The following is a 24,302-nucleotide window of genomic DNA, read 5'->3' on the forward strand; positions in this document are numbered from 1 at the left end:
GTACGATCCTACTGTTATTCGACTGATTTTCGATTGGACGTTGTAGTGTGCCATACCTTACGACTGCGATTCAATTTGGGATCAAAGTCCCAAAGTAATATCGCAGAGTAGCCGGATCCCGCCCCCCCTCCCACTCAGTGTTATTTAGGGTACGCATAATTATGCGTGTTCCCAGCACCCCCCCCCCCCCTTTTCAGCATAAGTTCGGTGTGTAAAGTCAATACAGGTAGATCTTTTTCTTTTGTTACGAGCCGGAGATTTTGGGAACACGCATACGGTCCCTCCGTTCCCGGAGTGGGGGGGGGGGGGGGGGAGGCGGGAGTCGGATCGTGTGCACTTGTGACATGGAAACAGCTTTAGTAGTGTTACTGACATGCGTATAGCTTGTTGGCCGACTTCAATTGCCGTATGCATGGTAGGTACAGTTGTAACTTGTCACAGACTATTTCCGCTAGTTGCAGGCTGACATTAGGGACTTTAGATTTGCGTGGACTAATACGTGTGACGTCCATTTAAGGCAGTGCATTAAAAGGACGTCAATCCCCATTGTCTTCGTGCGAATCTAAAAGTCCCTATTAATTGTCGTAAGTCGACGTCATGATGATGGTCTGTTGTCAGTCAAAGCATCACGAAGATAAGATATAGGTGGCAGCATGTTGTAGATATTGTCCCGAGTAACTCTTCCGCCCTCTTCCGTCATATTCATGTATAGTCCCTGGGTTAGTCGCATACGTTATGCAGTGAAGGATGGTCACCCATTTCAATATTTCCTAACATCGGCCCAAACGAGCCCGTATTAAATATGAGTATTTAAATTTCGACTTAAATTTAAATTTTTAAGCAGTCTAATTAATCTTCTAAATTGGTGACATGAAAATCATATATCATTTGGTCCACTTATTAACCATCTGACTGGGGAGAGCAGAAAAATCAAACATGTTTAAACTTATTTTCATAAAGTGATATATCATTCAGAAAACTAAAAGTTTGCTTTAGACGCTCACTTCTCTTTTTACAATAAAAAAATGTTAATATCTGATCTTTTCATTACAAAACTCCGTACTACTTTCATGCAAACAAAAAATATTTCATGCGCAATTTGCATTTCCAATGTTCATGTACAGGATGAGTTCGCAGAAATATAAGAAAACCGTGTCCACAATGCATAACGATAAATGCCACTTGAATCTTGGGGAAGCTGCATGAAGCTGTCGAAGACTACAAAACCCTACGCTGTTTAATATGCCTACTGCTAATCGCAATTTCTACTGCATGATGGGTAGTTGAAGTCCTCCAACCAATCCAGTTTTTTGACTGAATATCCAGAGAGAAAAACGGCGATCAGTTGTACGCTTTGAGCGACGGGGCGCTGGATTTTACATCAATCTTTTTTCTCCATCTTGTAGAATGTTCTGGTAGCAGTGACGTCTCCTTTGGATTGCGTCATTACTAGCTTCTCCCCGACTAGTGTTCGAGCCGTCGTCACACCGTCTTCTTGCGATAAAATCCTGAAGACAGAGAACAAAAGATAGAAAAAGAACATGAGACGTCAACATAGAAAACTTAAAGGTCGGTGGGCCAAGATGACCTTCGAGAATATTTGCAGGCTCCCAAAATGAAAAGGTTAAATTCCAACGGCATTTGGAAGATAATACTAATTCAGAACTTCATCTCATTTGCAGGCAGGCACAAACCCTTGTAAGTCGCTGTGCTTTACAGTGTCTGCATCGTGAGACTAAGCTGAGCGCATACTCCATAGGCTCTGTACTTTAGCTTCTACGGAAACAGCCAGAGACTGACAGAGCTAGGCTCTGACAAGGCTTTAGAAATTAAATTGTCAAAATTGTCTTTGCCGGCAGACTAGTCTTTGCACTCGACTAAATAAGGATAAGGTTATGACATAAAGCATAAAGGTTACTGACCTCATCCTATCAAATTGAGACTGAATAATAGCACCGCTGGGTCATTTTCTGCGTTAGAAGAAGGAGTTATTAGCCGGTGGTAACTGACCCGATTTTTGTTTGGGGATGTGAACCAAATCGAACTATTTATCTCCCGCACAGGAATTCGAATTCGCCGAAAATGATGTATTTTTTGCCAAAAGTTACCAAAAAATGGTTCCCTTGTCGTGCCCATCGCCTGTGCAGCGGATATCGAGTAGACTGGTAAACCACGAAAATATTCCATGGGGAATATATACCATAGATATACAAACCCACATCCATTAACGTCCATATAAAAGGTAAACCAGAGACATGAACTTTGACAGGAATATAACGGGAATAATGCAAAAAAACAGTGTTCCACAATCAAGAAAGACACAGGAGACGCACAGTGCTCACAATTTAGTTGCAATGTGGTTCATGTGTTTATCATAACACCAGAGGACACACAGCAGACTTTGAACCTAGTTATTTTCGCAATTTTTTTTTCTACCATTACATCATAAAAACAAAATGATATCTTACAGATAATAGTTATATGACTCTTTGAATAGCGTTAGGAATTCTCGATAATTCCCTGAAAGAAATGTACTCGCTTCACCTACTGGGGTCGTCGGTTAACAACTAGAGGTGGGGTACATTCTTATAGTGAAAGTCCACCCTGATATCAAGTTGGTTTTAAAACAAGCAGAACAATGAGAGAAACCATTCAGTGAGATTTTGACAAATAAGAAAGTTATAAATGTTTAAAGGTGAGATCAATGAAACACAAACTGGCAACACTGTGACGTATCAACACTGTGACGTATCAACATTGTGACGAATCAACACTGTGACGTATCTTGCGAGCTCGTCTACAGAAAATTCGACAAACCTTTATTTTCTTACTTGATGATGGAATAGATTTGTTTCATACAGGTGTTAAATAAAACATTGATAAATGTATGATTGAACATTTATGTAAGAGAAAATATAATTTGTTGAAGTTAGTTTAAGTACAGGGCAAATTGGAGGGAAGCGTCACAGAGTTGCCAATTTGTGTTTGTTTGATCTCACATTCATAAATTTATAACTTTCTTATTTTTTAATTGTTTTTGCTCAAATTTTCACTGACCTGATTCTCCAATTATCCTGCTTCTATTAAACCAACTTAAAGGGAAAGTCCACCCCCAAAATAAGTTTGTTTCGATAGAGGCAGAATAATAAGAAAATCAGATGAGTGAAAGTTTGAGCAAATTCTGAATGAAAATAAGAAAGTTATGAATTATTGAAGTTGTGATCAATCAAATACAAATTGGCAACTCTGTGACTTATTATACGAGCTCTCCTTCATTTGCTTTGTGCATAATATTCCATAAAATCATGTTTTCTTCGTTATTGATGACGGAATATATATTTGTTCCTTGCAGGGGGAGTATAGAAACATATTTGCAATTATTATATTTAGGGTGCATGTATGGTTGAAATTTTTCTTGAGGGAAAATGAAAATTTTAGATTTTTTTAGTACTGAGCAAATGGAAGTTGAGCTCGCATGATACGTCATAGAGTTGCCAATTTGTGTTTGATTGATCACAACTTCAAAAATCCTAACTTCCTTATTTTTAATCGGAATTTGCTCAAACTTTCACTGACTTGTTTCTCTCATTTTTCTACTCCTATTAAAACTAACTTAATTTCAGGGTGGACTTCCCCTTTAATATCAGTGTGGACTTCGCTTTGAAAAATTATGACGGAGCAACGAATTCTACATTTCGATCAGTAAGTCAGTATGCGAGGGAATATGTAGTGACCAATCCGAAACTTTATTTTTTGTAAAACACGAAAGAAAGAAATATTACCGTGGGGTTCCTGGGGAATGATGTGGGTATAGTACAGGTAGGGTTTTACAAATTGTATAGAAGAACAAACGAGCCCCCCCCCCCCCCTTCCTCCCGTTTTTATCTCTCTCTCTCTCCCTCTCTTTCCCTACCACCACTCTTTCCACCCTATATGGGTAGATGGATTTTCATTCAAACTGTACTAATAATAGTTCTGGCATGATCATGATAATGTCAGAGGTGACTCCTTTCAAGCCGTATTCTCACCTGTCGCCTTCTCAAAATATTTCATCTGATGGACTGTTGACATAGGAAAATAAACTCTGTCATAACCGCACCTAACGAAGAAGTGTTTAGCCATAAAATATATGTCCAAAATTTGATAGGAAATCTAATCAAGAGCTCATTGTGTTCGATGACTTGACTATACCACCTGGCTCGGTATAACCTCTGTAACCCCAAGCCACTTTCTCTCTCTCTCTTTTCGAAAAGTAAAATGGATAATGCCATAACGTACATTTTGTCTCTTCAATATGCAGCAGCGATGTTTTTTTAAGTGGGGAAAATTCATTTTTCTTAAAGATGTAAAACACATTAAATGTAGGCCATTTGTAAGTTTATTGCACTCTGCTGACAAATTATTGACACTGATTTTAAATTATAATCAATGTGAACTGATTTAATGAATCTTATTATCATCTGAAAGTGAGAGTCTGAATATTACCTATTTGAACACAAAGACAAAATAATTTGTTTTTCAGCATCGTACTTTATGATCGTGAATGCATTTGAAACCGTTATAATGCAAGATATGGTATAATTATAATTTAATGAGTAATGTAACTTTTATTTTACAAAACTAAAAAGTTATGTAATGTTCTGGTAGAAGGTTCTGTTTGTTTGTTCTGTCTTCTTTCTTTCTGTCGTACAGACATCTCGTTGTTGTTCTCTTATATTTCTCAAAGCTAACTGAAAGAAACACATCGACTTGGTCTTAAAATGTCTAGATTCCTAATACAAACCCATGTTCATAGTGTTCACGACCTTGACGTGCACTCTGTACACGATAGAGGCCTATGCTATCTCATGGATATGCTATTTCTCTGACACGGGTAATTCTCTGTTGGGAGTTTGTACTGAACATAATATCGCGATTGGCAGTGACAAAACAAAGAAAACTAAAAATGTTTGCACATAGTATGTGTAAGTTCAGGCTACTTTCTTTTCTTAAGGCAATCCTATTTAAATAGAAAAAACATCTTCCTGCTGCCAAACTGCCAGTCCAGAATATTTCGATGTCATGTGATAGAGTTATTTATTTTTGTGGGAAGATTGAATCAGAGACTTGATACTTCTGAACATCTAAGAAAACATCTCAATGATCGTGACAATATCCGATAACATTCACTTCAGACAACAGATAAAGGAAGCAAAGATTTATGAGCAGAAAGAGCAGACGGCTAGTCAGTCATGCAGCGGAGTTCTCAACTTGTTATTTTATGGGGGTGCAGTTTTTTTTATTCAAAGATTTTTATTTAAAGGTATAGACTGGTTGTGGTAAAATTGCGGTTCAAGAGTTTTGGGTGCAAAATATCCATTCAATATTTTTTAAATATTCCCTCCAGAGGTTTAGATGGCAATACTTCAACCTAAATCCGCAGAAAACAGAAATATATGTCCAAATGTTCAATGTTGAAGTGCATTCCCGATATCTATCCAGGACGGATCGATATAATTTACCAAATATATCAAGTAGTAGGCGGTTTCCAGGCAAAATTTGTATTATCACGTATTTCACATAAAGGTCAAAAGTTCAAAACATATTCTTTCACATGATTAGTAATAAGAGCTTCCATTTTCAGATTTTGAGAGGGGGCGTTTCCAAAACTGGTCTATACCTTTAAGGGTTTCAATATTATGCGACAGCTTTTGTCACCTGTATTATTTTTTTCTCAAGGCGAGTTATCTGAATAAATATTGATTGGACATTATCTATTCGATAGGTCATCAGAGATATTTGTGTTTGTGGTAGGTCCATGGTGTGAGAGAAGGAGAGAGCGAGAGGGAGAAAGAGAGAGAGAAAGAGAGAGAGAAAGAGAAAGAGAGAAGGAGAGAGAGAGAGAGAGAGAGAGAGAGAGAGAGAGAGAGAGAGAAAACGCACACTATTTATTAAAGGGATAGTTGAGTTCTGTGCAGAGGGCGCTACACAAAAATATTTTTTGTGAGATAATGAAAAACTGAGTGTCAAATTTGAAAGAACATTCAATTTAAATAACAAAATCATCTTTGTTTGATCAAAATCTCCAATATAACATATTATTATATAAATATCATTATCACTATTATAATCATTACTATTATTATCATTACCAAATATTATTATTGATATGATTATCAATAATTTGTATTATCATTATACCATCATCATCAATATTATTACTATTTTCATTATTATTATTATCATCATTATCGTTATTATAATCTTCATAATCATATTCATATCATAAACTTGAGTTCTGGTGAAAAAAGAAAATGAATTCTCACAGAATTAAACAAAACTTACAATGAATGTTTAAGATTACAAATAAATATCATTTGCCAAACAATTTTGGTAGAAAATGTATATTGGCTGAGTAATGAGCATAGCAAGATGAGGAAACCAAGGTAAGTAGGCCCGACGCCATTTATGTAGTCCAATATACATCTTTCTGTGTACAGTGCTTGTTACTTTACCAAGACTGAGCCAAATTTATTATGATTTTGATGACTCCAGAATCTTGCAGTACACACCAATACTTGCTACATGATCAACTTTTTCTAATCCATTCTACCAAGAAGTTACCAGATTCTACAATGCAATCGCATGAATAGAACTCAACTTTATCTTTAATATTATCATCATCATCATCATCATCATCATCATCATCATCATCATCATCTTCATCTTCATTATCAATATGATTTTCTTCCCTTTATCACTTCTGTTATCACCATTTGTAAGCCTATGTTTTACCATTCTCTCTTTACTATTCTCATTATTATCAGTGATTGTCATCATTATAATAATAATATTGGCCTTCTACACTATCCCTCTGGAGGCAATCGACGACTTGACCACCAGGACCTGTGTTTTTTGTAAGGTTAACGAACTATTGGAATGATAATGAGTATTACATTATGATCTTTAATGTCTCTTTACGAATCACATGTATTTCAATCGAAGGCTCTGTATTAACACAAAGCAACAGCACGAGTATAATATGTAAAATATAGCATTCATAATTCAACGGCAATTCGATTCTTCCAATAATTTGATTTGCATGAAAGCAGACAAACTAAAAAATGGCTAAAGTTTGAAATAAATTTGGACAAGAAACATAATGCTTATTTATAGATGGTGATTACAAATTTCAAAAATACATAATTTTCCTATGTTTTGTCCGATTTTATTCAAACTTTCACCAGTCTACTTTTGCCTATTTCCTACTTTTCTCTAGAGAAGTTGCGATCGAAGTTGGATGAATTGAAAGTCTAGACTCACTTAAGTAATATTCATGATAGGCCTTATTTGTCAATTTGTACTTCATAGCAAAACATCAACGGTGTTCGAATTTGAAATCTTGCGTATTTCTTTTCCTTCAAACTCTACTCCATCAGAAACAAATGTGGTAGATTTAAAGTTCAAAGAATAAATATTTTCTGAGAGCATTATTGACAGCCCTTTGGATGCGGTATATAATACTCAATATGTATGGAATATAAATAGTGCCGGTCAATACAAAATAATAATGAAAAAACTGCCAGTCATATCATGTCTACATCATCATTTCTATCCATTTTCAATATCATTATTTCATAAATGTTCTTCTTTTTTTGAAATTTATCAAAATTTACCGGGAGCACCGGTAAACGTCTATACTCAATTTTTCTCGAAAGCAGAAGTGTTTTAAGGGCTAAATTTTGTGCTTGTAATATATCTACAAGGGCATCCAAATATGTAAAAATTGTAAAGAATCACTACCCAACCAGTTTTTCAAGTTTCCCAAAACTTTGTATTACCTTTAAGTAAAACCTGAAAAGACACGTGGGATTACATGAAGAACGAAGATTATGGAAAAAATGTTATAGTAATATATTTGGTGCACATCAGTAGCCCAATGTAGTCACAGTTGAATAAGAGCATGGTTCAGAGACAGCATAACAAACTGTTCTGGATATTTTGAAAAACGTCATGATGAATCAGGCTGTAATAACTCAAAAGAGCCACAATTCAATACTTATGAAGAAGAAAGAAATGCGCAGAGTTCAATGAAAAGTCAAATAAATGTGGGTCATGGTTAATAACCAAGAAGCACTACCAAGCCAGGGGCAAGGTGCAGCATGTTAGTTTTTTGATTTTATTAACTTTTCTTTCCCGCGAAACTGGTTGGCTGCAACTGGGTCAAGATCCTATTTGTCTAAATATTGATTCATGAAAGCGACTGGTTTGATGATCGTTAAACAGCATAAATACCAGAAGGCATTCCTAAAAATCGTACTAATTATCGAATTTACATAAAATAACTCAGATCTCGGGCTACGCTTTATACTCATGTAATCATCTTTGCGTGGTAAATTATCTGTTCGTGAAGCCTATTAAAGAATGTGCAACACATGTGAATTCACTGCGTTTGTCAAGGATATGACGTCAGATATTCTGGGATAATAAAATAAAAACGCGACATGAGAGTTCTATACGTATGGACAGCGACAATTATGAAATAACAATAATTAAAATACTACATTTGTTTCCCCCAGGGAAGCCTCATCATCACCAATGCTAAGGGCCCTGCAGTTATTATCATCCCATCAGATTGCTAGGAACCCATTTACACCTAGATGATGAGTAAGAATGTGGATTATGGCTTGTCAGTCAACAGACGTTAGTGTCGAGTTGGAATTCGAACCCTAAACCCTTGGATTAAGAGTCAAATGATTGTACCGCTATACCACGACACATCCACATCATTCATAAATGTATGGAGATAGTTAGTAGGTATAGACAAGACACTAAATACCGACACGGCTTCAGACATGTCCAATGCATAACTTGATTGTATTACATGAAAGCACCACACTTAATCATTTGTTCTTCTTTTTATTTCATTTTCATTTCTTATTTTCGGGAGGGGGGGGGGGTACTTTATCGAGTTCTTATTTACATACCTCCATATATCTTTACGAGTTGCTATGAAGTCATAATATTACAAGTGTGATGCTGATGTTAAATTTTGATTTCAGATGGAGGTAATGCTGAACTGTCTTCTCGGTCGGAAGTGGTATAATTATTGTGATTGGCATGACTAGTGTGACGCCATGAAGATTCGCAGTCTTCTGACCGGAAGACTAATAATATCAATAATGCATATGAACGTTCGAAATTTCGATCAAAGATATACATCTAATTTGAATTTAATCTCTTTGGAAAGTATTTAAAATGGAAATTGTAGTCAAGTCATAATAAGGTAAACGGTGGCTTTAAGAGGGAAATAACAAGGACAGTGATACCCGATAGCTTTATTCTACATTTATGAGTAGAGACTATTCTAATACTTAAATGGCAGGAAGGTCTGCCCTTGATACACATTCAACACATTCATTCAATGATATGTGTAGGTAGCGGTATGTAGAGGTTCTTATCCCCGTCAGCCTAGTATTGATGTGTCTAGACACACTAGCACATGCACAGCCAAAACTCATGCACGCAAACGGACTGATAACATGAAGCAGTGTAGAAATTTGTCTACCTGTGATGCATGACGCCTGGCACTTTTCTAGGTCAGCATTTTATTGCACTCAAATACTACTGAAATCGTAGCACTGAATGAAAGGATGCAATATGTAAAAGACATCGATCATTATGATTTGCATCCATGATCTTACATTGTTTGCATTTGCATTGCAATGTCTATAAAAGCAGCACACTACCAAATCTTTCTGCTTTTACTCAAATTTGCTCACTTGTTCCCATATTTATTTAGGCAGTGTGTTGAGTATAGTGAATACATGCACTTTCTTTTATCGTATTTAATTCGACAGGAAAGAGCGGACGTCTCTTATATCTTATCATCCAGACAATGGGGTTTAATGTGTGTGTGTGTGGGGGGGGGGTGTCTCCATGAAAGTATGCTACTCACACCCGACTCAATGGATATATTCAAAACACAAATTCCACTCTCTCAAGTACATATAATTAGAAAAAAGAAAGGAGAAGGACATGGAACTTTCATTAGCACCTCACAAGGAACTCTGTCCCCCGTGTATGGCATATCCTGCCCCCCTTCCCCACTCCCTAAGCTCCCTCCTCTCTAGAATCCACCCAAATATTTTCTAAACTCACTTTGTGACAAGTTGATCTCCTTCCCACGTCGATATCAATGTATGATCTTCTTTGAAGTCTGGCGGTAGTTTGTGGGTGAATTCCTTTCCGATCTTGAACTCCACACGATCAGTAATCATGGGCATCTTTGTGGTGATGACGTAGTCTTCTCCATCTTGGGTTATCTCAATCTCTGGAGTGAACATCCACATCAGTTTCCTGATTACCAGGCCAACACCAGCCGCCTACCAAATAAAACAAACTTCAATAAATACCAACAATACTATTCAGAGTTTATGAAGCTTAATACACTTAGTTTAGAGCTTAATACACCGATCATGTCTCTAAGTACTTTACATAATATCATAATTGTAAATATTATTACACCGTTCTTCGGTTACAGGCTTGCGGCGCTTGCCTGTATAATATTTGTGTATTTTTCTTTGTATAGCGCCTTGAGTAAGTTATTAGATGAGTGCGCTTTTTAAGTATTTATTATTATTATTATTATTATTGTTATTATTATTATCATTAATATTATTAACACGACATCTCCACATTACATCATCTTTATATTCGTTCTCACCTTCCTGCATTCAGCAGTGTGTTATTGTTAATTTCTGATTAACGATTATTGGGCAACAATAGATTTATGATATCCAAAAGTATTTGTGGAGTAAAACTGAAATCGGTTTAAACTACACCATTGGTTGCCTGACTACAAGACCAGGAAGTGGTACGGGCTATTGTGTGAATAGTTAATGAGTTAATAAATATCATCTTTTTACATTATTGAGATTTAGAAGACAAAAAGGGGGATTGATTAGTTCATGGATTGCTAAATATTACTGTAATGTAAAGTATTATAACAAGATTTAAATTGTAACTAAATCTCTATTATTATTATTATCATTATTTTAATTACTATTAGTATAATTGTTATTGTCATTATAGTTACTGTTTTCATTATTTCACAATTATCATTATCGTTATTAGTGTCGATCATTATTAGTACTAATTTCAGTATCATATTATTTTAATATTATCGTTATTTTTTTATATAAAGTGGGTCCCAGAAAAATCGAAACCCGAAAACTAACAGTAACTGTGTCAACATCATGAGCTGTATACAAACAAAATCCCTTGCTTTCCATTCAGTAGAAGTAATTTGCTTTCAGGTGATACCTGGGATACCCTTGGGTAACATACACGCTTAATCGCGCAGCATTGTTTTGAAAACACGTCAACATCCATTTGTGCCGTATTTTGGTAAAACAGTAAAACATTATAATCACTTGGGAACATGACTAAAGGGAGTGAAATGGAAATATTGATATGCCAGAATGAAATGGTGTAACAAAGGTGGAATTCATTGAACAGTTTCAGAGGCGTACACAATCATATTTTCCTAAAATCATTAAATAACCCTTGAGCAATGAAAAAGTGCCCCCTTTTCGATTAAAAAAGAAACCCATCGTTGGAGAAAATGACATTCTGATAGTTTATTACTTAGTTCCATAATTATGTACCCATTAGATCATTACCTTGATACCAATATGGTCCACCTTAATTTGAGTCTGGTGGGAATATGTCACCCCCACCGTATATATTCCTTGCTCTCAAGGCAGTTTTGAAAAAATGCAAACATCACCTTTCATGATAATTGCAAACCTAAAGAGGAAAAAATGCCCTTTTTATCCTTACCATCGATTATGTTTTGCTATACATTATTTGATGGTAACATTGGGTCTACTTATGCCTTCATTTGTTTTAGAAAGCACATGAAAACGAGCTTCTCGTTGAGTTTTAAAATATGTGTTTCCTTCAGAAGTTCAGGCCATGTTGGGTGGGACTTTCACGTATTCATAGTCTTACTAAAATCTGACAAAAATGGATTATTACTTGCCATTTTCAATACAACGTTGCTCAGTGGAACGATTGGAATCATTTCACTTCTTCTTTATGAAACACAAGAAAATATATGTACTGAGTTCATAGTTGGGTCGCAATAACCGTTATTTCTGGTTTTGTCTTTTTTCTGAGACGCACTGTATATTTCTTATTATAGAATTCAAAGAGACGGTCACATAGATAAAAGGTAAAGCAAAATATTAAAAAATTGATTATAACCCGAAGGTCTTCTTTCAAATTTATGTGACTTACAAAGCAAAACGACACAGAATTATGAAATACAACATTTTAAAGTAACAAATTACAAGTAAGATATAAACTATTTGAAACAAATGACCTTTCAATATTAAATGGCTGGGGATCGATAATTATGTGGTAACTAGTAATGTCGTTTAGTGTACATGCATATGCATGTAGCATCTGAATTGGAAAGCGAATAGGCAGGCCTATATGCATGTACTCAGCTAGAATTTGGCAAAATGATTTTTTTTTTTCGGCACATACCTTCAAGAATTCATCCATGTTTTCCACTTTTTCTGATCTCCATTTTCCACTCAAGTCCAAAACCATCTTGTCTCTCTATTCTGATTTACACGATCAACGATGAAGAAATATATCGGTTTGCGACTGAATAACTAGTCGTTTAAAAATCTCCGAAATCGGAATAGAAAAAACGATTTCCTCTCTCTGTTCTCCTCCCAGAACTAATAAAGCACGCATTCAAGTTCATAACATACACCAAGCCAACGTCGGATGTTGTTGACTTAACACGTCTGCATAGTCGATACACAATGCCAAAGCTTTGTTCAACATATGTATTTTACAGACGATGCCCAGTCCCCGATTTAGCTATAAATCCCAGATGAGATGGATTTCCAGGATGATGCCTGAAGACATCGGCTAGAGATATGTCTTTGCTGTCCAGTAATTGCTCGTTATGCTGTCAAACGATCTAAACCGGGATGAGATAACGAGCCCAAAGATTCCACACGTGAAGGTACATTGCAGAAGAACGAAGCTCTAACATGAATTTGCAATGAGTTATTGTTCTTCTAGCGTGTGTGAGAGTACTTACGGGACGAGAGCTCTCTCCATCTCTAATTTATGTCAACTCCGGCCGAACATTTGATCGAGCATCGACTTACTACGAGTTGGCTCACGAGCATGAATTTTCTCTCTCTCTCACTCTCTCTCTCTCCCTCTCTCTCTCTGCTTCTTTCTAGCTTTATTCCACTCTCGTTTCTTCCCAGTTTGTTTCGTTAGGCGCGAGAAATAACATGGAGCTGATATGTGTCGCAGGTGAGACAGGGCCAAGCTGGCATCTACTGAGGTTTCTCAGGTTTCCATCGCTTACGAGCTGACAGAAGAAAGAACATTCATCGTATCGCTCAGTGACGACGAATCAGCCTGAGTTTACATTTGTCTAGACTTCCACGTCTCGTTATATTTGCCGATTAATGTAAGGAGCCGTGAGAGCGCCCTATAAACTCGTTCAAGTTGCACTCTTTTTCATCGATTTATTGCCTCGGGCCTTTCCGTTCTCACTGCTACCCAAATAAAACCACTTGAACTTGCCGGTGTTCCAACCGCGCTCCTTATAAATTCAACGAAAGAGGAAAGTTATAGCCGTGAAACCAAAATTGAGGGTTGGACCCCCTTTTTCTATATCTCTATTCCCTCATTCTGTAAAAGTGTATCTAGAGTTCTCTCTACATTGCTTGAGGCAGGTTGTGTTTTGTTAACCCATGAGCACACAAATTGAGCCGAAAGTCTGAATAATTGTAAAGGTGCAAACGTGATTGTGATGCGGTCAAAGTGCAAGGGTGAATGCTTTTCAGAAGTAGCACAATCTCCGAACCAAGTGCTTGTTTTAGAGAAATCCCTCTCTAGCAGGGTGAAGACTGACAAACCGAATGTTCAAGTGACCTTCGGTTTTGACCTCATTTCAAGCAACCAAAACCACCATGATAATTGTCCTTCTCCAGGGGTGTATTATGCCTATTCATCACTTCCTTTTGTTAAACCTCTCTTCCCAAATAGGCTAATAAATTACACCGTAACCTTTCAAATGGACAATTATGCCTTATTCGGTAATCTTTTATTAAAGGGCAATCCAACCTTTGCAAAAGGTTCACTAATTTGTATGAAAGCTGAAAAATAAGGTATATGAATGGCGAAAGTTTGAAATAAATTGGACCAGTTCTGAAAGTTTAAAATATGAGATCCCTAAGACTATCCGGATCTTAAATTGACAGATTGGTCAGTGAATTGTGACGTAGTCGCCGTTAACCCTCCTGTGTGTCGTGTACAAAAATATATCATTAATATATGTTTATCTCCTTAGTGTCTCCTCCCTTGGTTTACTACTCAAAATATGAATAGCATATAATAATATAATATTATATAAGATAATAATAATATAATGATAATATTAATAGGCATTTATATAGCGCCGTCTAGATCAATGTCTTGCCAAATGACATTAGTGCCGGGACGGGACTCGAACCGCGAACCTTTTGAACGACAGTCCAGCGACGTATCTACTCGATCACGACACGTCTACATATCATTATAGGTCATCGAAGAATAGACCCTACTGAGTCATACATATTTTGTGAAAATTGAAATTTTCGTCATTTTTCGTGTTGGAACAAATTGGAAAAAAAAAGGTCGGCAACGACATTCAGTGGCGGATCTAGGGGGGGGGGGGACGGCCCTCCTCTCCTTGGAAAAAAACAGGTAAAAACAAGCTAATGTTACTTTTATTTGTTTTTAAAAAGAAGAAGCTGAAAGATGAAATTAAACAAAATATAATCGGCCTTTTGGGGCTGTTTAGCACTATTTAACCATTATAAATAGATAGAGTGATTGAAAACGCTTAGAGCGTTTGATTTGACCAAGGAGAGTGTAAATCTCCCTGATTTGACCATTCAGGATACCCGTTGGTGATGGATTTTTTTTTTAAATATTGATGAATGTATATAAAATATACATATCATATATCCACAGTCGTTTAAGTGTTTAAGTCTCCGACAGGCGAAAGTGTTGCCGGATGCATGCTGTTTTCGGGTTGTCCGGATGTCCGTTCAGCTTTCTCGTTTTGGCGACATCTCAAAAATCATTTCAGGTATGAAGTTCAAATTTAATTGGTGTTAGTATGTACCACCACAGGGAGACAACTGGGTTAGAGTTTGGGGTAAGCAGATTAAAGGCCTAAGAGGATCATTTTCAAGAAATGTCAGTGTTTTCTTTTAGCTCGTTGTTCCGATGTATCAATTTTCAAGAACCTTTTGACGATGAACTTCAAACTTAGTATTAGTATGCATTAGCATAGGGAGACGAATAGATAAGAAAATATATTGAAGTAAGTACGACAACGGTAAAACGTTCATGTAAAAATATGCATGGCGTTTCAGGTATTTATGCTTGTAATCGTAATATCAAGATACATTTTTGATTCATTAACTTAAAACTTTGTGTTATACGCATCACCACAAAGATACGAACTTATTAGATTTTGTGTTAAAAAGGTCAAAGGGCATAAATCGGAGAGGTAAATAAAACGATTTTTTTTTTTTTTTTTTTTTTTTTTTGGGGGGGGGGGTTTGCCTTGTTCTCAATATCCCTATATCACTATTCATACTTGAACTGTTAAATCTATTACATACTCGTATGCCTCACGATTTAGGGGACCTAAGTTAAAAAGTTGTAGGCCATTGGTCACGAAGGTCAATTTACACAACATGATAGGGTTATGTTCTCTCGTTAGTAAGCCACGAACTTCACTGAATGTTATGCGGTTGTACGTATGAGGTGCAGTCGCATGCAATTTTTTCTGAACTGTTTTCGGTTTCCCCATTCAAAGCAACTTGCCGTCAGGGCAGGGCACTTTCGAGCCATCAATTTAATTTTCTCATTGGATTCATCAGTGATTCAGATATTAGTATGTTATCATGATAAGTGATGGTTGCCAATAAAGCCAAGCGATACACCGACCCTCTGGGGGCACGTGCGTGCCAAAATTAGGAGTCCGGCAGACAGCGACCTAGTTACCGTGATGGCACGCCGCGGAATGTGATGCCGTCCAAAGACTGGTGAGATGTACGTACCCCATATCACGACAGGTTTATCATCACTCAGGCTAACCCTTCTCCCGACGTATAATGATGGACTATATTTGACACAACGAATGCCAAGGTGAATTAGGGTTGGCCCTTGTCATTCTGTATTTGTTAATGTGTTAAACTGGTTTGTGTCCTGGCAGTCATGACAGATTGAGGATTAGCGTGTGGCAGCAGCAGGGGCGCGTAGATGCGTCGTATGGTGAAGGATTACATGCAAAAGAGAGAAACGGGGTCTTCATCATGACAGCACAGTGGCGGATCCAGGGGGGGGGCCCGGGGGCCCGGGCCCCCCCCTTGAGAAAAAAATCATGTAAAATCACGTGATTTTTACGATTTTTAGGGGGGGGGGTGCAAATTGAAATTTTTTTGAGGATCAAAAAAAAAAAAAGTGCTCAACCCCCCCCCCCCCCCCCCCCCACCCACTGAGCGACTTTTCGACCGGCGCGATTTTCAAATTTTCGGGAGCAAAAAAAAAAAAAAAAAAAAAAAAAAATATTGTGCTCTGTACCCCCCCCCCCCCCCCCCCCCCCCCCCCCACTCAGCGACTTTTCGGCCGGCGCGATTTTCAAATTTTCGGGAGCAAAAAAAAAAAAAGTTGGGCCCCCTCCCCTAAGAAATCCTGGATCCGCGCCTGTGACAGCATGCCCCCCCCCCCCCTGCTCTAAACGCAAACAGACACTAAGACATCGTGCTTAAAAAAGGCACACACAGAAACAAAGCAAACAAGTAAACGAAATAAACCTCTGAAACAGGAAACGCCAAAGAGGACAGTCCACACCCAAACATCATCGCCACTGCCACGAATACCGATCCGACATCATTGTAACGGGTTGGGGGCGGGGGAGACGTAGTGTAACCTAGGTGGGAATCCATTTATTTCAGCACTGCTGCAAAACTTATGTGCCCTAGTTCGACGTACATGTTTGTTCCATGCTCTAATTCCAGTATGTACCCCCCCCCCCCCACTTAGGGGCGGATGAACTGTGGTAGCATTCAAGCTGACCGTACAAGGAATGTGGTTAAATGGTATTTTCTTCATCTATATTCCCCATTGTGACAAATATCAACGTGACGAAATGCATGCTATTGAAGCTTCTACCTTCTATCTATCTGTTATATGATTGTATTATAATTAGTTAGGGAGGGGCACACTGCATCGCTCGCGCCCGCCTACCCAAATCTGCCATTCCCGGAATACAAATTAAAATACGCAGCCCTGTGTGCCCTACCAACTCCCCCCCCCCCCCCCCCCCCACTGCCCTCTCTGTAACAGAACACATTCCCACATTTTCAGGGCTTCATTTGTTTGTTTTTGTATTATTCTAAATGTTTTGCTTGCCAGTGCTCAGTGCTCTCAAATGTCAAAACCTGTTGAATTTTTATTTTCACGTCAGCACCCCCCCCCCCCCCCCGCCGCTTTAAGAGAGTATGATCTCTTTAATAAGCGGATTTTATTAGGGCTCATAAGAAGTGCAATTGATCCGGATTGATCGATCGCGAGTCCTTCAATGAATCGCAATCTTACAAACGCATATCTCTTGATATCATACCCCTCTCTAATCATGCTTTTAGAGGACGGCAAGAAATAATAATTGTTCTTAACGTTGTACGCATTAGTAGTAGGAGCAGAACAGTCAGAGCAACATATCGGTAAAAAGTTTGAGATAAAGTGCTCAAAGAATGCGCAAGATATAAAATGTTTTTTCCCCCTTCTCTACTGTATACGAGATTAAGTTGTACTTGGGTAATCTTACATACCATCTACATTAGACTGAGGAATCTGAATGATCATGCATGCAGAGTTAGCAATCTATCATGGTCGGGCATGTAAAATATGCCATCCACAATAAAACATCGTGTTGGGTTATTTAGGGGTACATACAAGTAATAGTTTTATCGATTCATGTAAACAAAATCAAACTTCTCCTGCCAGTTGTCTAGACTTCAAAATGTACACTTTTCCCCCCTTTTTCTGCGAAACACTATGATCTCTTTTTTTGTTGTCTGAATCTTTGTGTGTTATTGTTTGTTTGATCAACAGTTCTGATTCATGAGTATCGAAAGTCAATAGTCTTGTTCAGACGGAGAAAAGTTACCCTAGGGTAAAGGTCGTGTTGAGAGCTAGTCGAGGTAAATATGGCGGGGTATATGGCGGGCCAAGCATGGGGGGGGGGCTACACGCCTGGCAAGAGGGACCCCATGTCATGCACACTGCAAAATTGCGTGCCCCCCGCCCCTTTCCCGGTTAAAAAACACCTTCTTATAACATCATCGCCCTTTCTTTCTTTTTCCTTCTCATTATTATCCTTTTCCCCCTTTTCTCTTCTTCGTCTCTCCCCCTTTCTTCCTTCCCCTCCCTTGTCTCCTCTTTTGTCCGTCTGAACAAGACCTTAATGCTGCTTGTTTACTTCTATGAAAGAACACTCTTGAAGGGTACCTTAACTAATATCTTATACAATTTCTGAGACAGAAAGAGTAAAGCACTAAACAAGTATGTGCATATGTTTAGTTTTATTTTTGAAGTAAAAAAAAATACATGCGTTTATGGAGCGTAAATGGATGGAGACTGCTACTCGTTTAACAAGGGGAGATGGAGCATCTTCAACAGTGTGAGGGGGGGGCAACAAAAAGGGCACTTAGTGGTAGAAAAAAGGGGGCACATACAAAGCCGGAAATCTCAAAGAAAAAATATACAATTTTAGGCAATATTTACCCCAACATATCAGGGATAAATTCAATTTTGTTTCTCTCTTTACTGGTCCAATATACTGCAGTTGGGTGTGATGGTCTGAATATTCATTTGCGAGCTAGCGAATTACTTATCAGAGGTGGTAAGGGGCACTCAAAAGAATGTGTAACGGGCATCTATAGTATTAGGAAGAAAAGGGGGCACGTATCTGAAGTAAAAGGGGGCACTTTTTTCTTTAATAAGGGTACTTGAACAAGTTTGGGGCGTACCTCTGCATTTAAGTTAAAATAATAAACATTTACATGCAATAATCTGATTCACGGAATAATGTGATAGTATGGTCAAATTATATGGAGATCAATCAATAAATCAAAAGATATTTGATATAGCGACTTTTCCTTGCGGTTACAAAGCGCTGCACACACCGCTCCTGAAAGTTAGTCACTTTTCAGGTATCAGTTAAGTACATGTATATGTAGGATGGTAATAAAGTAGTTTCTAGCAGAATAGATGTGACTTTAGTAATTTCTTGAAGTAGTCAACAGATGAGGCCGTCTGCACAGCAGTAGGTAGCTGGTTTTAACAGTTTTTCAGCAACCGATGGAAAAGACAATTCACCAGCACGTTTCTAGAGAGGCACTGAGTGAGCCAGATGGATGATGATGAGCGGGTATTAAGGACTTTTAGATTTGCATGGACTGATACGTGTGACGTCCATTCAAGGCAGTGCATTAAGAGGACGTCGACCGTAGCAATCCACATTGAATTCGTGCAAATCTAAAAGTCCCTATTTCGGACTCGAGGACGACGAACCAGGCAAGGCGACAGTCAGCTATGAACTGGGTAAATCGGTATAGAAAGCATATTGCTAGGTCTTCAAAGAAAGTAAAACATTTTATCGCGTAATTCTATTCATAAATTGACACTATAGTGTGTTGAAACAAACGGGAGAATTTTCCTCCTTTTTATCAAAGTGACAATACCAATTCTGCCAATTTGATATTCCCGTAGAGATTATAATGTGTCCCCCTAACAAAATTATTATCACAAAAACTTCCTCATTATGGTCCGTTTTTTCTCAATGTTCACGAATCTTCTTTTCTGAATGTTCTGCTTTCTTTCAGAGCAACTTGCTATCATTAAAGGTATGATTTCCCTTTAAGTGACTGGGGACTCAACTTATACGTACGATATAAGCACGAGTTCGAATTGGATCTTCACACAAAATTGACCATACGTCATCTTGTTTCGAATGTGTCACTGAACAATGTCAATGGAATCTGTCATAGGTAAACATGATAAGGTGCACAATTACTATGAATGATTTGTACCTATAAACATTCTTCGGTATAGCCCTATCAACTTCGCATTTCATTATACCTGTATTTGAAGAATGAGAAAATGATGTAGAAACTAAAGGGGAGTTATAGGAAAATATGTAATATGGGATGAATGAGTGATTCTATATGAACTATATAATTATACATATACATAATATGTATCTATATATTTATGTGTGTGTACTTTGTATCTAATTTGATGTTATTTCATTATATTTTTGCGTTATGATTAGTATTTTTGGTTGATTTTTCCTTTTTTGCTGTTGGGGGGGGGGGCGGACTTATGCCCCCTCTAGAACCGCTGCTGTATGATATTATATATGCTGTATGATAATGATATTATATTTATTTTTTACAACGTGATGATGGTGTTAATGATTAACAGTAACAATATGTTACTATACCTGTCATGAAATCACAACTTTTTTTTTCTCTCTCTCTCTTTCTTATATTTTTTTCTTTTTCTTTTTCTTTCTTTTTTCTCCCTTCTTTCTCCATTTTTCTTCTCCTCGTCTATCTTTTCTTTTTAAAGCTTTATTTTAACCAATATTAGGTGCATCCAGTCGGGTGTGGGGAGGAAGGTCTGCGGATCACAGTTATTTGGTTAACTTTTTCCATACTCGGGCAGCTCGACCGGATGCACCTCCTATTGCAATATTTATATATGCTTTCTATTGATTTTTTAATCTCAATTCATGTTTGTTATATTGTTGTATTATGTGACTTGATTTGCCGAATAAAATAATAATAATAATAATAATAATAATATATGATAGCAGTAGAGAAAACACAAATAATATGACATAATCCTTAATTTACCTACTAACACAGACCGACCCCTAAACAGGTTATAGCCTTGTTATGTCATCCAATGTACACTTTTGCCTGGTCGATCAGTTTTGAGATAAGAATTCGGAAGCCTACTTCCGACACGATTTTACACCATTGGCATCGACCTGTACATAACCCCCCCCCCCCCCCCCGACTTTTTGCAATATAGAACTACTGGCGTAACATTAAACCAGGGACTTGGGATACAAAACAAATCTTCTGAGAAGCTTTTATTTCGTTAATTGTAAACATATAAAATGTAATAGTATCATTAACATATAGATATGTGCCTTTCACCCGGCCTTTGACATAAAACATTTAGATCTCCTCGCCATTTTACACCTCTTGATAGTGGCTTGCACGCTGACAATTCATTATAATCGGTGACATTGGTAATTTGATCTCTTTTTGGGGGAAAGACTTCGAGTCGTTGCACTGGGGGCGTCTCTGTACAAGATGGCGCTATACCCATTTGCACCAAGGTCGGGATCAACCTGTTATTTCTCTCTTTTATATTCGACCCTAGACCAGAGGCGGATCCAGGAAGGGGAGGAGAGGGAGGGGGGGGGGGGATGATTTACAATAGTTAATGTATCATCAAAAAGTTTAATTATTTTTTTATGTAAGATGCATGACTGGATGATTGACTGAATGACTTATTTGTTCATGTATTTGCTTTCTATTTAATCATCCGTAATTTTGTATATATATTCAATAATGCATATCTACATGTATTCAATTAATTATTCATTCATTTATTGCTCGTCATGAAGAAAAGCTACTGAAAAAAGTAGATACACTGATCTTCTACACCGAATAATAATTAAAGGTAAAGACCAGTTATGGTCATGCGATTGCATTGTGAAAGAAACGTTGTGAAATCGATCAGAAAAGATTGATCATCTAGCATCTAGCATCTGCAAGGTTCTGGAATCATCGAAATGATAAGAAATTTGGCCCATTCTTCGTAAAGTTACAAGCACTATACACAGAAAGATGTCTATGGGACTACCCTATATCTCTCACAGACCATGTTTCCCGGCAAATTTTTTATCATCATGTAATAGTCAAACATATTTTTTCACATGATTGGTAATGAGAGCTTCCATTTCATTTTTTGAAATTGGGGCGTTTCCAATACTGGTCTTTACCTTTAAGTTCACCTCCTCATGAGTATGCATGGTAGCTGTACGGTGATTAATGTCCATCCTCCACGAGGCTAGAAAGATAATGAGTAAGCAGGATGTATGAGCTTCAGGAGCAAGACGGTCGAACTGACGGACAGACAAGCTGAACACTTCACTGTTGATAGCGGAGAAATAAATTAATAACCACCATGGTATTTAACAGTTGTCATAGAGACATAGGGAAAAGAATGTCGTAGACACTTTAGCCTTCCGCAGTGTAGTTTCAAGGTTATTGGTTGCATGAAATGGTGTTGATAATACCAAGCTACTAAATGGAAGGCGGTTTAATTGTTTAAACTCGCCAAGGCGCAGGCGAAAAGGCGATTTGCTTAATCTTTTGCTAAGACGAGTTTTAAAAACTTACATTTCACCGTCTCGCTGCACGTAAAGAAGAGAAGGTCTACCTAGTTAACAATATTGAAGGTTTCCTAGCAACGTCTTACTACTTATATGCATTGATAGGGCAGCGGTATATAGCGTCTGTAATGTATTAAAAACGTCAGGTTTGGTTTTATACTCGCATTGACCGCCTTGATGGTTGTATTTAAACAGGGTTGGACAACAACAAAATTATTCAAACCGATTTTTTTTTTTGTATATCTTAAAATATCAAGAACATGTGCGACTAAAACTTCTTCGCGTAGCTCAGGTCATGAGGATGTTTTGCAATACCACGTATCCTATGCTACCATTCTATTGTACCTTATATTGTATGTAATAATAACTGCCTCAGAGATATATTACAAGGGACAGGGGCGTACGCAGGATTTTTTCAAGGGGGGGGGGGGGTTTTGCTCCCGAAAATTTGAAAATCGCGCCGGCCGAAAAGTCGCTCAGTGGGGGGGGGGGGGGGACAAGCAGACATTTTTCTTCGTTGGGGGGGGGGGGGTAAGGTCACCTTTTTTAGGTTAACCGTGGGTATATATATATATTTTTTTTTTTTTTTTAAATATTAAAAAAAAAAAAAAAAAAAAAAAAACCCAAAGGGGGGGGGGGGGGGTTTTGGTTTTTTAGGGGGGTTTACACACATAAAAATACCAAAGGGGGGTTTGAACCCCCAAACCCCCCCCCCCCTGCGTACGCCCCTGACAAGGGATAATCTACCTAATGATGGTATGAGGAATAAATAAATTTGTTTCTAGATAAAAAAAATCAGGTGCTTCATCGAAAATTTCACCGAAGATTTGCAATCAAAACTTGTTTGCCCAGCCAATGCCATGAGGATGGTTTGCATTAGCTGTACAGTAATCTGTCATTGAAGCAAGAACACAGCAAAGTTGGTATTAAATTTTTAAAAAATACATGAGGTCAAAAATTGTCTTCATCTTTTATTGAGATAATAATGTAACTGCTGCTTGTAAGTGTCGGCTTGCATGGTGATGTAGATATACAGTAGGCTTGCGGGTGCACCATGTGAGAGAGAGAGAGTGAGGATTGAGGAGTCCTGAAAAGGACTCTCGGTAATCTTTCTTGAGTGTTTGTAGTCCTGAAAAGGACTTTTGGTTATCTTTCTTAGCTTATAGTTCTAAGGAGAACTATAGCGCTCATCCTCACCAAGCGCATATTATTAAGACTGATATGGCTACCGGTAATGAATACAATTAGAAATAAATGATTTTGTTTGGAAAGTGTTCCCCAAACATTGAAAAGATGAAAGCAAAGAAGGAAAGATCAATAAGATAATAAAATAACAAATCAAAGAAATATATATAGGCAATGAGAGAAAACGGACGGAAAGATAAAAAACTATATAGACCTATGTTTAACATAATGGACAAATAGAAAGAGAAGATGTGAAAAGCGTAAAACAAAGAACAACATAAGGAAAGATAGGAGAATATAGGATGAAAACAGTCTCGCCTGCATTACGCAATTTGATATGATGAAAAATTGAGGTTGGAACATTCTTTATAGGCAGGGTGGCCCATTAACAAGCCCCCTAAAATGAAATGCTCTGAATATAATCAGCATTTTGAAGTAAATATTGATTAAGAATCATGAACAAATAACAAAAATTGATTCATTTATTCTCATATTAAGTTGTGAAAACATAATCTAAGTCTACTGACCTAAAATGATGATTGACCTTGTGACCTGCAAT

General features: G+C 37.5%; 1 protein-coding gene across 1 annotated transcript; it reads right to left on the reverse strand.

Annotated features, from left to right (window-relative positions):
- Positions 1 to 1,028: 1,028 nt before the first annotated feature.
- Positions 1,029 to 13,436, reverse strand: LOC100891274 (cellular retinoic acid-binding protein 1). The gene is made up of 3 exons (XM_003723409.3): positions 12,535 to 13,436; positions 10,141 to 10,364; positions 1,029 to 1,508 (listed from the first exon to the last, which is right to left on the reverse strand). The coding sequence occupies exons 1-3, from the start codon at positions 12,598 to 12,600 to the stop codon at positions 1,382 to 1,384; spliced, it is 417 nt and encodes a 138-aa protein (XP_003723457.1). The 5' UTR covers positions 12,601 to 13,436; the 3' UTR covers positions 1,029 to 1,381.
- Positions 13,437 to 24,302: the final 10,866 nt, after the last annotated feature.

This window comes from Strongylocentrotus purpuratus, unplaced genomic scaffold (assembly GCF_000002235.5).
Source record: "Strongylocentrotus purpuratus isolate Spur 01 unplaced genomic scaffold, Spur_5.0 spur5_scaffold_5, whole genome shotgun sequence".
Lineage (NCBI taxonomy): Eukaryota > Metazoa > Echinodermata > Echinoidea > Camarodonta > Strongylocentrotidae > Strongylocentrotus > Strongylocentrotus purpuratus.